General features: G+C 42.3%; 1 protein-coding gene across 1 annotated transcript in view; it reads right to left on the reverse strand.

The window, feature by feature from the left end:
* Positions 1–2625: 2625 nt before the first annotated feature.
* Positions 2626–15042, reverse strand: part of CSRNP3 (cysteine and serine rich nuclear protein 3) — a 43534-nt gene continuing 31117 nt past the window's right edge. The window contains exons 3-5 of the mRNA XM_032210512.1: positions 10974–11233; positions 8230–8526; positions 2626–5933 (exon numbers count right to left, since the gene is read on the reverse strand). Of these exons, the coding sequence (XP_032066403.1) occupies positions 4836–5933; positions 8230–8526; positions 10974–11233 (1655 nt within the window). The 3' untranslated portion in view covers positions 2626–4835. The remainder of the gene's footprint in view (positions 5934–8229; positions 8527–10973; positions 11234–15042) is intronic.

A 15042-nucleotide genomic window follows, 5' to 3' on the forward strand; every position in this document is an offset into this window, starting at 1 on the left:
CCAGCACAAGTCCGAAAGACCAGCCCAGATTGGATGCTGCAACAAGACCATATCCTTCCTGGTTTTTCAATGTCCACTGCAGTGAGGCTTCTCAGAATGTGTGTCATGATCTACTCAGTGGCCATAAGCAAATCAAAGGGTTACTGCTTTTGCAGACTTAAACATAAAGAGGAGAGTGTCACTACTAAAACTTGGGTTCACTCTGACTGGCCTGGGCCAACAATGTGGAAGTGTATCTGGTAGGATTCTGGCACAATTTTGTAGGGATCTTACCCTGGTGATCCATCTGAGACACACAGACGCACACAAAATTCCCACAACAACCTGAGGCTATATCACTGGTGAGGTGGGAGAAAGCCTGAAGCATGGTCTTGTAGGGCTCCCAACAGTCTTGCAGTGATCCAGCAGCAAGTGCATGACAAAAGCATGATGTTTGCTGGAACATTTCCAGCTTTTGATGGTGGTAGTGGCAGCAGGCCTGAATTGGGAGAATTAATTAGTACATTCTAGTACTCTTTATCTTTGAATCATAATCATCTGGTTTGGGTCCCATCATGGTATCTAGGTGCAATTTAACTTGCTAGGACAAAGTTTCCAGTTGTCATCCTTCTGATTTGCAAGCCTGATTCCATGAAATAATTTACAATGACGTGTAATTAGCTGAGTACAAAGAGAGTTTCCAGCAGCAATAATGTGTTCCAACTAGCCTCTGACAAACATCAAGTATCTTATGCAAATTCTTCAGAATTATTGTCAGTATCAAGGCAACTGAGAGAACTGCTGCAAAAATTAAAGCACAATGTGCCAAACTAATAATTTATTCCACCTTCCTCATTCTATATGGCCAAAGAGGAAGAATACAAAAGTAAGATTCAAATAAGAACGGATTTTATGGAATAGAAGTCAGCAAAAATAGTCCTTTTAGACATCCAGGTGACCAGGTGGCTGGTATGTTTAAAAATAATGAGAAAGGATACGATCAAGAAAGTAAAATACAGAAGGTATTTTAGCGCAAAGATCACCTACAGTTAGCACATGCTAGGAATATGGAATAAATCCTAATTTTTGTAGTAAGTGAGGAAATAGAAAAGTTAAGAACCACCAAGGATTAAAACCCCACCCACCCCATGAAAGTAATTTGAATGTAGCACATTTGCTACAAGGAAAATAAATAATCAGCTGGCACACTTGGCATTGGTGGTTGCTGCTACCAGGAACATTCCTAGAAGTGGGAAACTTCTAGAAATAAAGCTGCAGGTGCTTCTGCTGAGATCAGTGGTAAAGTCTGATTGAAGACTGCAGTGAGATAAAGAATATATTTTGATATGGTTGGGATCTTCTTGAGCTAAGCATGCAAAGGCACTTCCTTCACAGATATTTTTTTGAACAAAATTATCCAAAGAAGTACAGAGAATGCTGTACTTGAAACCACCATTTTCGGAGGACAAATCTACAGTTAAAACTTCATATTTTGCCACTTTAAAGAATGGACATGTACAAGAATAACTAGTTCATTCACTTTTGATTGAGTAACTTGAAGGTAGCCTTATGTGATCTAGGTTACATTCATAAATATTGTTCTTGAAATCTAGAAAAGTGGATATTTGTGGCCTGGCTGTGTACTGCCCAAGGTCCCATATAATGCTCAATTTTCAGGAGAAGAACATATCGCTTCTAAATCCCTCGGTTGACTGCTGGACTCAATAGGTTCAGCCAAGGCTTCGTGGTAATGGTGTGTGCGCCCTCTTAGGGCTGACTCTCTCCTTTTGCAAAGTAGGGCTGTTGCCACAACCAGAGATTGTTGGGAGCCGAGAATGGCGGTGAATATTGGATAGCAGAACTGTATGCAATGTAACTATAAATTATTTATCATTTGGATCTATTTAGGACAACCAGTTCAGAGAATATCTAACAAAATGAAATTCAGTGTAGAGAAAAGTAAAGTCCTACACTTAGGCAAGAAAAACCAACAGTACACATATAGATTGGGTGAAACCAGGAGTAATAGCAATAACTGTGGGAGGGATCTTGGAGTCTTAGCGGAAAACCAATTAAATATGAGCTAACAGTGTGCCACGGCGGCAGCCAAAAAAAACCAATGCAATCCTAATTTGCATTAACAGAGGGGTACAATCAAGATCAAGTGAGGTACTAATGCTACTCTGTAAAACCTTAGTAAGACCACACCTAGAATCCTGCATCCAATTTTGGTCACCATACTATAGAAAAGATGTGGAGACTCTAGAAAAAGTGCAGAGAAGAGCAACCAGGATGATTAGGGGACTGGAAGCTAAAACATATGAAGAATGGTTGCAGAAACTGGGCATGGCTAGCCTAGAGAAGGACCAGGGGGACACATGATAGCAGTGTTCCAATATTTGAGGGGCTGCCACAGAGAGGAGGGGGTCAACCTATTTTCCAAAGCACCCAAAGGCCAGACAAGGAATAATGGATGGAAACTGAACAAGGAGTGATTCAACCTGGAAATAAGAAGGAACTTTCTGACAGTGAGAGCAATCAACCAAAGGAACAGCTTGCCTTCAGGAGTTGTGGGAGCTTCATCCCTGGAAGCTTTCAAGAAGAGACAGGACTGCCATATGTCAGAAATGGTGTAAGGTCTCCTACTTGGGCAGGGGGTTGGATTAGATGACTACAAGGTCCCTTCCAACTCTGTTAATTTGGAAAGCCTAATGAGGTAGGGTGGTGGGAACACTTGAGCTCTAATAGCTCCACAGAATTGCCACGCCTACAATTTTCCCTAATTCATTACAATGAAGAAACACATGAATTTCATACACTAGTGACAGAAAAGCTCTGGAAGGATACACACGCAAATCTCAATGCTTTTGCTAAAACAAGAACGAACAATGGCTGAAATATGCCTAGTGATTCCAGTCAACCATAAATCCTTTCCTATTTCAAGATTACTGTGAGTCATATCACACTCAAATGAGAAACTCCATCCCTCCAGATTCTGAGTATCTTCTCTTTTTTTTTTCAGAGTTCACAGAATTTCTCCACAAACCACACAATGCCATTATTTTCCTAATTATTTCATTTGGCTAAAGAAAATCCAGAGTAAAGTTCTTTCTGAGAACTGCTGAAAATTCTTACATGGTTTATCCATGGATTATTTTTTTTAAAAAAAGAAATAGATGCAACGTTTAAGAACCAACAGTCTGTGGTGTCTTTAAGATTACTCACAGCTGCTACACCAAAGTGTGTTAGTTTAAGGACAAAAAGATACTTCCACAAAAGCTGCCAGAGGCTTTGAGCACAAAGCACACAGCCCATTAAAAGTTAATTGCAAGGAAGTGCCACCAAAAGCAGTGGAATGTGACATTCCGCTGAAGGAATTCCCTTTTGATATCTCTGGATCGTTTCCATTAGCACTGTGCTTCCATGTTCCCATGTGACTCTTCACACACTATTATTGTAGGCAGGGGAGAGGAAATGGTTAAAGGGCTGCCACTGAGATCTAGAGCTTGAAGGAGATGAGAAGACACCCCACGGAAAGCCCATATCGAATCCCATACCCTGTTTCCCTGAAAATAAGACTTCCCCGGATAATAAACCCAATCGGGCTGTTGAGTGCTTCAGCAATGCTCCTATTTAATAGAGGGCCCAAGCCACCAAGGAAAGTTCTTCACAAATGTGAGGGGTTTTCAATTAAGGAAAAGTATGTTGGTTGAAGGAAAAATGGCCAGTGATTTGTGTGTGTGTGTGTGGGGGGGGATGACGGCAAGATCTGAAGAAGTCTGGGTGGATATTGTCCCTATTTAATATTCTGCTTTTGTCCAGCATAGTTTATGGATTGAAAAGAATGGAGAAAGACAATTGAATGACAAAACACAACCCAATTTCCTTATAACGCTGCTTCTCTTCAACCCCTGAAAATCTAAGGATTGTCCTACGTTACATATGTTTAGAAATAGAGCTGCCATTGGCTGCGATTTAGAAAAATCTTATATATTGTCCTCTTCTTGAAATGGGGACAGGGGAGCAATTGCAACACAAACTCTGCACCAATGTCACCAAAATGACTACGTGGCATGTCCTCCCTGCATTCCTACATTACAAATACGAATAGTCCCCTAGTGCAGATCAGAGAACAGGGTTCGGGATCAAATGTACTACTCTCAGAAAGGCAATTTGCCTTAATGAAATCTCATTGTGCTGTTCTGCTCCAAAGAGCAAACGGTTCATTTTTTTATCAAGTTATGAGTACTAAGCTACAATAAATAAACAAATACATTACTGAGTAATTCAGGTTTTTTTTTTTTTTTGTTTGCAGTCACATTTATATTTAAAAAGTCATCACCCTCAAATAGGAGCGATATTTTAATACCCTAAATATAAAGAACCCCAAATAATGTTTTTATTATCTTGCACAAGCCCGACAATAAAATAAGAAGTTGTTAAGTTAGAGAGCCCAACATAAATCAACACGTGGGCCGTTTTTGAACTGTATGCTTGTGGATGTGGATATATATATATATCCATATCTAGGGTTGGATGCCAGATATATATATCTGTGTGGATTATATATATGTCTGTGTGGATTATTTTAAAATCTGGATATTTTCTATCAAAGGACCATTCTATTTTTTTTTTTATAAAAGTTTACTTTTTTTACACAAACTGTTTTTGTGCAATGGCCACAGCCAAGAGAGCTTTACCGATAAACAACGATGAAAAATAAAATCAAAACATTAACCAAGGTCTTCCCCCTTACCTCCACTGCTGAGAGAGAAAAAAATAAGAACGCTTCCAGGGAAATCCAATTAAAATAGAATGCATTTTGAAATCTAGAGTGATTCGGTCATAAAATAAATTTAAACCGGTACTGTTTCCATGACGGGAGATTTGATACACTCTTCGTGTAGTCTGCTCTTTTCTGAAAGGCCGAGTGAATTCTCGGTGGGATGTTCTGGGAGGCGAGCGCCACCATTCAAAGCAGATACAAATCCATCTTGCGAAGGACTTTTCAAGTATGCAGGAAAATCCACTTGGGAATGTCTTGGCCGATGTTCAGCATATAAACTGCTACAGGGAACAACGTTATCGCTTTCGGACGAAGAGCAGCAAACGATGACAGACGGGTTTGAAGATGGATACAGGGAGCTGCCATAATTTTCCTCGGAGGGCCGCGCGTAGTCCTCAAACGGTTCCGAAGTTGGGTTATAAGGCACCAGAGAAAGATTCCCGTTCTTAGCAGTCTCTCTTTCAGAGTACGTCTCCCGAATCTGGTTAGGAGTGCCAGGGCTGTGATTCTCTATTTGGTAATACAAGGATGTGGAACTCGGGTAATAGGAAAGTGCCTTTGGCTGGTTTTCATGCATGGCAGTGCTGTCTGAATAGCAGAGGACAGAAGGGAGGGCTTGGCCTGCATCAGCATGAACACCCAACCCTTCAAGACATTCATCTAGTTTTTCTTCCTCCTCCTCCTCCTCCTCATCTTCCTCCTCCTCATCGTCCTCCTCCTCATCGTCCTCTTCCTCCTCATCTTCATCTGTTTCACTGGGCGCTAAACTCTGTGTGCTGGAATCTGTAACTCCACTACAAAAGCTGCTTGCGTCTTCCTCCTCTTCCTCCTCCTCCTCCTCCTCTTCTTCCTCCCCAGCACAATCCAAGTCATCTGCCGACTGCAAATGCATCACTGCAGCCCTGGGTTCAGTCTCTAACTCAAAGTTCTCCGGGACTGAAAATTCCAGGGGGTGAGAGGTGGGACCCATTGCACTGCTGTGAGCATTGAGCTCAGCGTGGCAGCCGTTCAGCGCAGGAACTTGTTGCTCTCTGTTTTTCTCCAATTCAAGTTTCATTATAGTGTGCAAAAAGTGAGTCCGAACCCTGATGGGATTAAATTCAATTCTGCCGGCTGTATTGCTGCATCCTTCTTTAGTGCAACCACATGGGAAAGACATACGGTCCACCTTAGGGGGAAAAAATGATGGATTAGCTATTTGGTTGGGCACTATCAACCCTGACATGCAAGAAACTCTTAGCCACACAAAGAACTTCACCAAATTGCCCTGGAAAGCCTCACGGGGGATTGATATGTGAGATAAATTAATTACCTGCTTTTGCAGAATTTCTTTCTGGCAGGAAAAAAATAATCCAGATAAGAGATGTTGGAAATGGAAACCTGTCTGGCTTTGCAAACTACCCTAAGCCCTGGTTTGTTTGTTTTTAAATGGAGCTATATTTCATACTTCATTAGGAATTATGATTTATAAATGAGAATGGCTTGCACACATCACACCGAGCCAAAAACACACAAACCACATTATGGCTCCCTGCAGATGGTGAATCCAGTTACTGAAGACAAGGTGGCTGTGAGACAAATGACAGCTTGCTCTGGTTAAGCAATGACAAATGTGCCATGGGACTCCCTGTCCTTTTGTTTTGCTCTAGCATCACCGCCCCTTCCTTATTCTGCTGGTCTAATGACTTCTAACGGTTATGCCAACATTTAGGATTAATCCAGGTGACTGCTAAATTGCAGAAATTGGTTCTTTTTCCAAATATTCAGGCTGGTGGGGCATTTCAGTTAACTGTAAAAAAAAAATTACACATTCATGGGTAGGATGAAGTTATGCCCCAGAAGTTAGGGAAGTGGGATCTCCAATTTTCTTCCATTTGATTAGTGGGGATGGAATTTGGATATTTCACTCCAAATAGACCTTGAAGGTATAAACAATAGCCTCATATGAAATCTCATTATGAGTTCTCTTTTTTTAGCCCTCATGCAAAGGCAGGGAGGAAGCAGATTTTATTTCCATTGTGATGTTTATGAGATGGACAATCAAAAGTCTCTTTAACCTTTTTTGAACCTGGAAACAGAATGGAACTCTTCTCCAGAAAGCCTCTGTTCCATCCTGGATTGCCCATGGGATCACAGCACTGTCCAGCCATGCTGGTAATCCAGGAAGCCACACTGCTGAAATGTATGTCAGAAGAACCCTAAGCCTAAAGCCTAACAGAAAAGGAGCCCTAAATCATTAAGTCGAGAGTGTCAAACTCAAGGCCCATGGACTGGATCCAGCCCACAGAGTGCTTAGCTCTGGCCCACACAGTGAAACAGTGGAAACAGTGAAGGAGTGGCCTGTAGTGCCTCTGACAGCCAAAACAGAGCTCGGGGGGGGGCGGCGTGTTGCCCAAGCTCTGCTTTTGGCCACTACAGCCTCCTGCAGCACTTTGGATTTGGATTGGATTTATTCAATTTGTATGCCGCCCTATTCCCGAGAGACTCAGTGAAAATTTGCCAGTGAAAATGGAGCTCAGGCTATGTGTGTGGCCCCCCGAGCTCCATTTTTGCTGGCAGAGGGCTGCAGGAGGCCATTGCGACACGGGTGATGTTGAGTTGGCCACGTCTACCCTGGCAATGCCCACCCAGCCCGAGGTCAAATATAACCCTGATGGGACCCTCAGTGAAACCAAGTTTGACGTCCCTACTTTAAGTTAACCTTCTCCAACCTGCTGCCCCTCAGTTGTGATGGAACATTACTATGCTTATGGAAATACTGAGAGTTTTAGACCCAATATATCAGAAGGCCACGCGGTTGAAGAAAACAGCTCTCTGGGAGGCTGATCGAAAACCAAAATGTGGGCTATCTGTTTTATATCTTCTTTATTGTATTTTGCCATGTATAGCGGCACACAGAATCCCATGTTTCTCCGGATTATGCTGAATTACTCTTTGGATCCCTCAATGGTGGCTATGCTTTCCATTGTTGGGATCTGTGTTTCAGCTACACCAGTGGTGGGATTCAAATTTTTTTACTACCAGTTCCCTGGGTGTCGCTTGGTGGGTGTGGCAGGGGAAGGATACTGTAAAATCCCCATTCTCTCCCTACTCCAGGGGAAGGTTACTGCAAAATCCCCATTTCCTCCCAATCAGCTGAAACTGGGGAGTCAGAGAATAGATGGGGGCAGGGCCAGTCAGAGGTGGTATTTACCGGTTCTCTGAATTACTCAAAATTTCCGCTACCAGTTCTCCAGAACTAGTCAGAACCTGCTGAATACCACTTCTGAGCTATACCTGGAGGGACAAATGACTCACTTGTCTCCTTAGGTTTCAACTACAGCTGAAACTTCCTGTAGAATATAGGGAAGTGCCTCTCTTTAAAACATCTAAATGAATGTGAATGGGGAAGATATCCTTCCTTTTTTAAAAAAAAACTTGGAACCACCCTTTGGTGAAGAATACCTTAAGTGAAGCCCTCTCACCTGGCATTTTATGCCTGCAAGGCAGCAAGTGCAAGTTTCCGGGTCACAAAAGATTCGACAATCGCAACCACAGTCCTCTCTTGAAAGACGGATGGCTCGCAGCTCATGTTTTTCTTCCACATCAATCTTCTTGACTCCGGAGGCTCGCAGGAGCGCCCTTCGTTTCTTTGTTGGCAGAGGTTGCAGAAAGAAGTACTCGTCCACTTCGGTGTTGTCCAGATCTATATCATCATCAGAAATGTCCTCCAGCGTTAAAGTGTTCGCTTCCTCGGATTCCACCGTGCCATTATTAGTCATCTGTAGTAACATTAAAAGATGCGTCACAGCTCCATGGTGAACAGAATGTTCAAAGGAAACCATTTACGTAGCATAAGCTTTTATGTGGAATGTGGTGTGGAATTAGTTTGTTGAGGACTCAACTGTCTTTAAATATCTCTGCTTTGTTTTCATGGCTCTTATTATTGTGAATAACTGAAGATGCTTTGAAGCATTTATAGACATCTTATACCATAGACCAGGCTTGGATAACCAAAATAAATCTTTGGTGTAATAATTCTGTTTAGCAGATCCCAGATGCAATGAATAACACATCTCTGTGGACTGTATGCTCCTGTGCTTGTGCAAAATACTATTTGCCATATTGCACATACATACAATACATATATGTAACATCCATGTTACATATGCATAGAGTGTATAAAATTCTGGGTGCATGCATAAAATCCCATTTGGATTGAATGAGTACTCTGTTTCAAAGCATGCATTTTTATCCCAGTAGTCTTTCTGAATGAGAGGTTTAGGATAAAATTTCTCAAACTTGCCAACTTTTAAGGTATGTGGATTGCAACTCCCAGAATTCCCCAGCCCAATATGCTGGCTGTGAAATTCTGGGGATTGAAGTCTACGTATCTTAAAGTTACCATGTTTGAGAAGCACTGGTTTAGGATAACACATTCACCTTTATTTTTATGGTGCTCTTCATACGATTATGTTCTATCAACTATTCAGGGAATGTCACTATGTTTTCTCCTGCTTCTTTTGAAGGTACATGTATACATGGTTCGGGGCTTACACTGTGAAGCTCCACCTGCCATCCTGCTGATGTTGACCACCCCTTGCAGGTGCCACTGGAATACCCTCTAATATTAGGAAAATGTTCAGACAGATGCTCTGCAAACCCACTTAGCATAAGCAAAGCACGTCTTTTTGCAGTTGTCCTCTTTTGCAAAGTTTGCATAGCTGCTTTGAAACATGTCCCTCTGCCCAGCTGTTTCCCTTTGCTGATAGTCCAAGAGAAAATAGTTTTGTGCATCTCTTTCTGAGGACAGTTTGGAAGCAGCTGTATCAGCATCGTAAAAGAAACACTACTCTAATACTTCAAAGAGAAATACTTTGTGTCAATGAATTTTACGAAACAGCTATTGCAAATATTTTACACAGCCCTAGTTGCTATTTACATAGGACCATGATGGAGAACCTATGGCACACATGCCACAGGTGACACACGGAACCATTTCTGAGGGCACGTGAGGCGTTGCCCTGCCAGGTCCAGCCCGCATGCATGTGCTGGCCAGCTGATTTCGGCCTTGATTTTCAGCCCAAAACTGCCTCCCCCGCGCCCCCTGGAGGCCCTCTGCAGGCCGGAAACGGCCCATTTTCCAATTTCCAGTTTGAGCATTGGGCTGTTTTTCACTCTCCGGAGGCTTTAGGGAAGCCTCCTGAAGCCTCTGGAGGGTGAAAAACTGCCCAATGTGCAAACCAGTAGTTCTAGAATGGACTTCCGGTTTGCGCGTTGAGCTGTTTTTCGCCCTCCGGAGACTTTAGGGAAGCCTTCTGAAGCCTCCGGAGGGTGAAAAATGGCCCAATGGGCAACCCGGAACTCAGTTCCTGAACTTCCGGTTTGTGCGCTGGGCTGTTTTTCACCCTCCAGGGGCTTCAGGAGGCTTCCCTAAAGCCTCTGGAGAGTGAAAAACAGCCCAATGCTCAAACTGGAAATTGGAAAATGGGCCGTTTCCGGCCTGCAGAGGGCCTCCAGGGGGCGCGGGGGAGGCAGTTTTTGCCTTCCCCGGGTTCCTAGAAAACCAAAAGGTTATCCATCACTGGCATAGGATGTCCTTTAAAAAAAGGGAGGAGGGAATGTATCAAGTATCTTGCATACAGCAACACATATCCAGGTAAACAATATCAGACCTATCCATGGCAGGTGTGTTCACTATAGAGAATCACTTTCTAGAGAATCAAAATAAGCTCCTATACAAACCGAAAGATGTGGGTTTCAGTGTTTTGTGCAACTGGATATCCCACAGAGCAAGCACAGTTGGCTGTTGCAATTTTCCCAGCAGCCCGTCATATGATTCAAAGAGAAAACCTTCCTGAATATCAGTTCAAAAATCTCTTTTGTGCAGAACAATCCAACACCTTGCAGCTGGCTTAACTATATCTGCTTCCCGATCAAAGCTGGAACTTTGATGGGGTGGAACGAATTGTCATCGTAGCTGCATAGCAGGAAGAAAACGATCGTCTTAAAGAGCCCAGGTGGAAGCCTATTAAAAAATCTGATGAGTTAATACGAGAGACAGGGTCAATGCCAGCTTGTTGGAGGCGATTGAACTACAGCCATTTCAGAAGTGGAACTGCCACCTTGCCCAGGATATCAAGTGCCAAGCCCAGTGTTAATGTTTTGCGTCCATATGTTGGAATCGGTGGAAAAGGATCCCCCTTCCCCCCTCCTATTTTTTTTTTACCTTGAGTTTTAAGGAGTTCAGCTTTTCCTGCCTGAGATGTTCTCTTAACATCTCTTGATGAAGCCGTTCTTGCTCCATGGCAAACTCCCCCAGGGTATATTGGCGCACATTGTTGTGACGAGTGGACATGCCCAAAGTGCTGCCTCCTTGGCTGGGAACGCTTGTGAAGCCTTGCCTCCTGGTGAAGTAGTATACCGTAACACAATTAAAATGGACATTTTTGGTCCTCTTCCTTTTCTCGCTCTTCAGAATCGAGGATGCTGGAACAGAAACAAGGGACAAGTTTAAACCAAGCCCTGCTTATCCATCTCTTCAACCCTTAACGCTGCCATCCACTAGCTAGGCTAAAACGGTTGGGGTGGGAAGCATGCCAACAATGGGATTGATTCTGCAATGCAAACTCTTGCTGTCAGGCCTGCAGCCATATTTTCTTTTGGATCTTTGGCCTGCCACTCTTTCTAATATTCTACTATGCATTTTCCACTGTGAGAAAATGGGAGGGGGGATTGCAAGGAGTCAGATGCTATGTAGTCATAACAAAATTCTTTCTAGAAAGTCAAGGGTCATCCTTTGTCTCTGCACCTCTGCACCCGACTGGAACTGGATGGGGGGAACTGCAAGCATGGAAGTGGGAGATTGGACCATGTGATGGATTTGTGGGTGTGGGGGCAAGGTCTTGAACTTTCAACTGGGTGGGGAAAACCAGGAAGCTTTCAAATTTGTGTCTTCCTAGATGTGCCAACATGGCTCTCTTAATAAATTGGAACTTTGGGCAATACTTTGCCTTGGATTCTGATTTACTTTTGGATGCTATTTGGAACCCTGACACTTGCCCCTTTTGTACTCATGACACAAAGGTGCGTGTTACGCACCTGAGAGGCAGAACCCGTGTTGTAACATCACAACATAGAAACGGTGACTTGCTCCAGATGCCTCTGGAACCATGTCTAAATGATACAGGGAAAATGCCAGACAAAATGAAGCTCCCTGCTTGGTTGTCTTCTTTAACCACTTGTCCAGAGCTGCAGCTATTGTACTATGCCTCCTAAAAGCAGCATACAAGCTTAATTCGGCATGTCATGTTCATTTTTACGAGTCAAAGTATGTCAGCCTTCCTAGGTAGATCAGACAGGAAACATACCCAGATGTCTATTTTCTACCTTATTGTAAAGCTACATAAACAGAATCTAGCAAGCCTGAAAGTATATATCTCCCACCGTCTCCTTTACAGCTGAAGAAACAAGGGAAGCTCCCTTCAGAGCTTCCTGTCCTGCCTGCAGTCCAGCTGGGGGATATGCTCTGTGTTATCTGATCGTTCCTTAAAAGTTTCTTGGCCTGTTCTCCAAGATCTTTCCCACCTACCATTACTGATAAGTGTCAAATCAATTAACTAGTTAGGATAGCTGATTAAAACAGGGGTGAAGTAATTGCTCTATTCTTACATCAGACTTAACCAAGGGAATCAAGCAGTGGTGGGATGCAACCAGTTTAACAACCAGTTCAGTGAGTGTGTACTCACATGCATGCAGCATTAAAAAAAATCGCCCATTTTAAGCTTCAAAAATTACCTTCTATGTCAGCGCCAGCGAGTAAAACAGCTGACACGCGGCAATCCGTTGTGCCGCGTGAATCAGCTGAGCTAAAAAACAGGGAAATATAGGACAGGAAAGAGCAGGGGGAAACTGCTCACCAGAACTGCCAGTTCACCCAAACCGGTCTGAACCAGCTGAATCCTACCCCTGGAATCAAGGGAAATAGAGACATGGGCTGAGGGAGGGTTGTGAGGTGCATTTTTCCTAATGGTCCACAGCTCATTTTGTCCCCACTTCCCCTCAGAAAAGTGGCAGGCAGTTTTGAAGGACAGCCGAGGAGAACGAGTGTTTTCCAAGCGCTTTGCCAGCTTCCCACAAGCCTCATCAACAGAGAAGCTTGCAGGAAGTTGGAACTCGTCCCTGCTCTCAATGGATTCCTTGACTCAAGGAATTCCTTGACTGCTTGCAGTCATTCTGCTTCTCCATTTAGGTAAGCAAGTATCTCTGAAAGAATGGCCCAATGGGTCACAGTTTTGAAATCAAAGGAAAGATAGCTCTATTTTATTCCTTACATTTATTGAGTAGGCTGTCAAACTGGAAGATTTTCAGTTGCCTAGAGTCTTAATAAAAATTTTACATGCTCAATGTTTCATTTAAAGTTTCTATAATAGAGGGATGAATAAACAACTTTTTGTCTACTTTCAAATCCAGCTCATTTATGCTTATTGTTGAAATAATGAAGTTTCTGATTTGGCAACATTTTCAAGGTAGAGATGCATAAATCATTAATATTATCATCATCATTAGAAATCTTAGAACTTCTCTAACCTTGTAAGATTTTGCCAGTTTAATCTCTGGGTCTTTTTATATCTTTTTTTAGAATGAGTAAACCATCTTTTTAGATCTTCTACTACAGGAGTGTCAAACTCACATCATCACAGCAGTGCAACGTGACATATTGGGACTCCCCCCCCTTTGCACAAGGTGTGGGCGTGGCCAGCAGGTGACACATTCCGCCCATGGGCCACGAGTTTGACAGCCCTGTTCTACTGCATCAGATTTTGGCATTCTCATACAAATTCTCATTAGACTGCAAAGAGATTATTCAGTGCAATTATTGTATCAGAAATAAACGAAGTAATTAAGGCTACAATATTTCCAGACTTCTTTTACAAATGAATATTCCTTCCTTTCCTTATGAAGTTAACAAATAGTCTAAGTAATGTGCATACATTTTGAAACAGGGCCTCCTCCTTTTTAACAATCTCCACTTAAACTTTGTTTATACCACTGCTTAGTCGTGCCTCTTATAAATCCACATAGAAACATGAGCAGCATTTCGCCTGTAATGAAAAATATGAAGTACAGTTGCAAAAGCTGCTTGACTCTTCTGTCCTGACGCATCCGGGGGTGGCAAAACAACATTCCCACAAGATGATAAATTGTATTTATGTAATTCAGGTGTGACAGTTGCACAGGTATGATGGGAAAAATGTAATAGTGAGGAACTAAAAGGATCATAAAACACGCTAACAGCCTTTGTAATGTGGAGCTATATATTTTAACAACCACAGCCAGAAGCACGCAGCTAGTTAAAACAGCTTCAGGAAATTAAGTCCTTTGGCTTTGCGGTCTGTTCTTCCATCAATCAGAAATACTTACAGGACTTTTAAACTTGGGTTTCAGATGCTTATTAGTTCTTTATTGTCAAGGGAGGAAGAGTTTCATAACCAGAATGAAATCAATTTGTTTTAAAATGAGGGAGAACAATGCATCAATAGTGTTTTTCAAACTGTGCTCTGGTGAAGGTTTTATTCTCCAAAAAGCATCCATAATTTCTGCTATCCAGCTGACTAATCTATTTCTGAGCCCAGTGGTGTAGCTCTTAAGCCCCTTGCAAGCTAGAAATCAGGGGACTGTGAGTTCTAGTCCTGCCTTAAGCATAAAATACAGCTGGATGATCATCGTCCATTCATTCCTTCTCAAGCTTAGGAAGAAGGCGGAGGCAAACCACTTCTAAAAACTGTGCCAAGGAAACTACAGGGACTATGCCAGGCAACACTAGGGATCAAGATTGAGACAAAATCATCACACAAATCTATAACATTTTTTACAAATCAGAAATAATAAATAAAAAGCTAGTTTCTCTTCTTCAATCCATTTGACCACAGCTTCATGCTAATCAGGTTAAAATTAAGCTATTAAAACTCTTCGTTTAGATTTCAAGGTGAAGTAGTTTCAAGTGATTTGATCAGTAAAATCGATCAAAGAAAGATGCTGAAAGCATAAGGAAGAGTACTACTTCTCTAGAAAATTAATATCAAAAAGGAAAGCTTGTCCTATTACTTTTACCCTTTCAATGTAGCTCAAGCTCTGACATTTTATAAAGAAACCCAAAATACTTTTCTGAGACATCGCCCTAATGTAATATAATCTTTTCCTGCTACAGGAAAAGTAGTGAAGAAAACGCAGCTCTCGTATTACTTTTTAATCTTATTGAAGCTAAGAGCTCTGGTCTTTTTGTGAACTAAAATACT

Source organism: Thamnophis elegans, chromosome 1, assembly GCF_009769535.1.
Source record: "Thamnophis elegans isolate rThaEle1 chromosome 1, rThaEle1.pri, whole genome shotgun sequence".
Classification (NCBI taxonomy): Eukaryota; Metazoa; Chordata; class Lepidosauria; order Squamata; family Colubridae; genus Thamnophis; species Thamnophis elegans.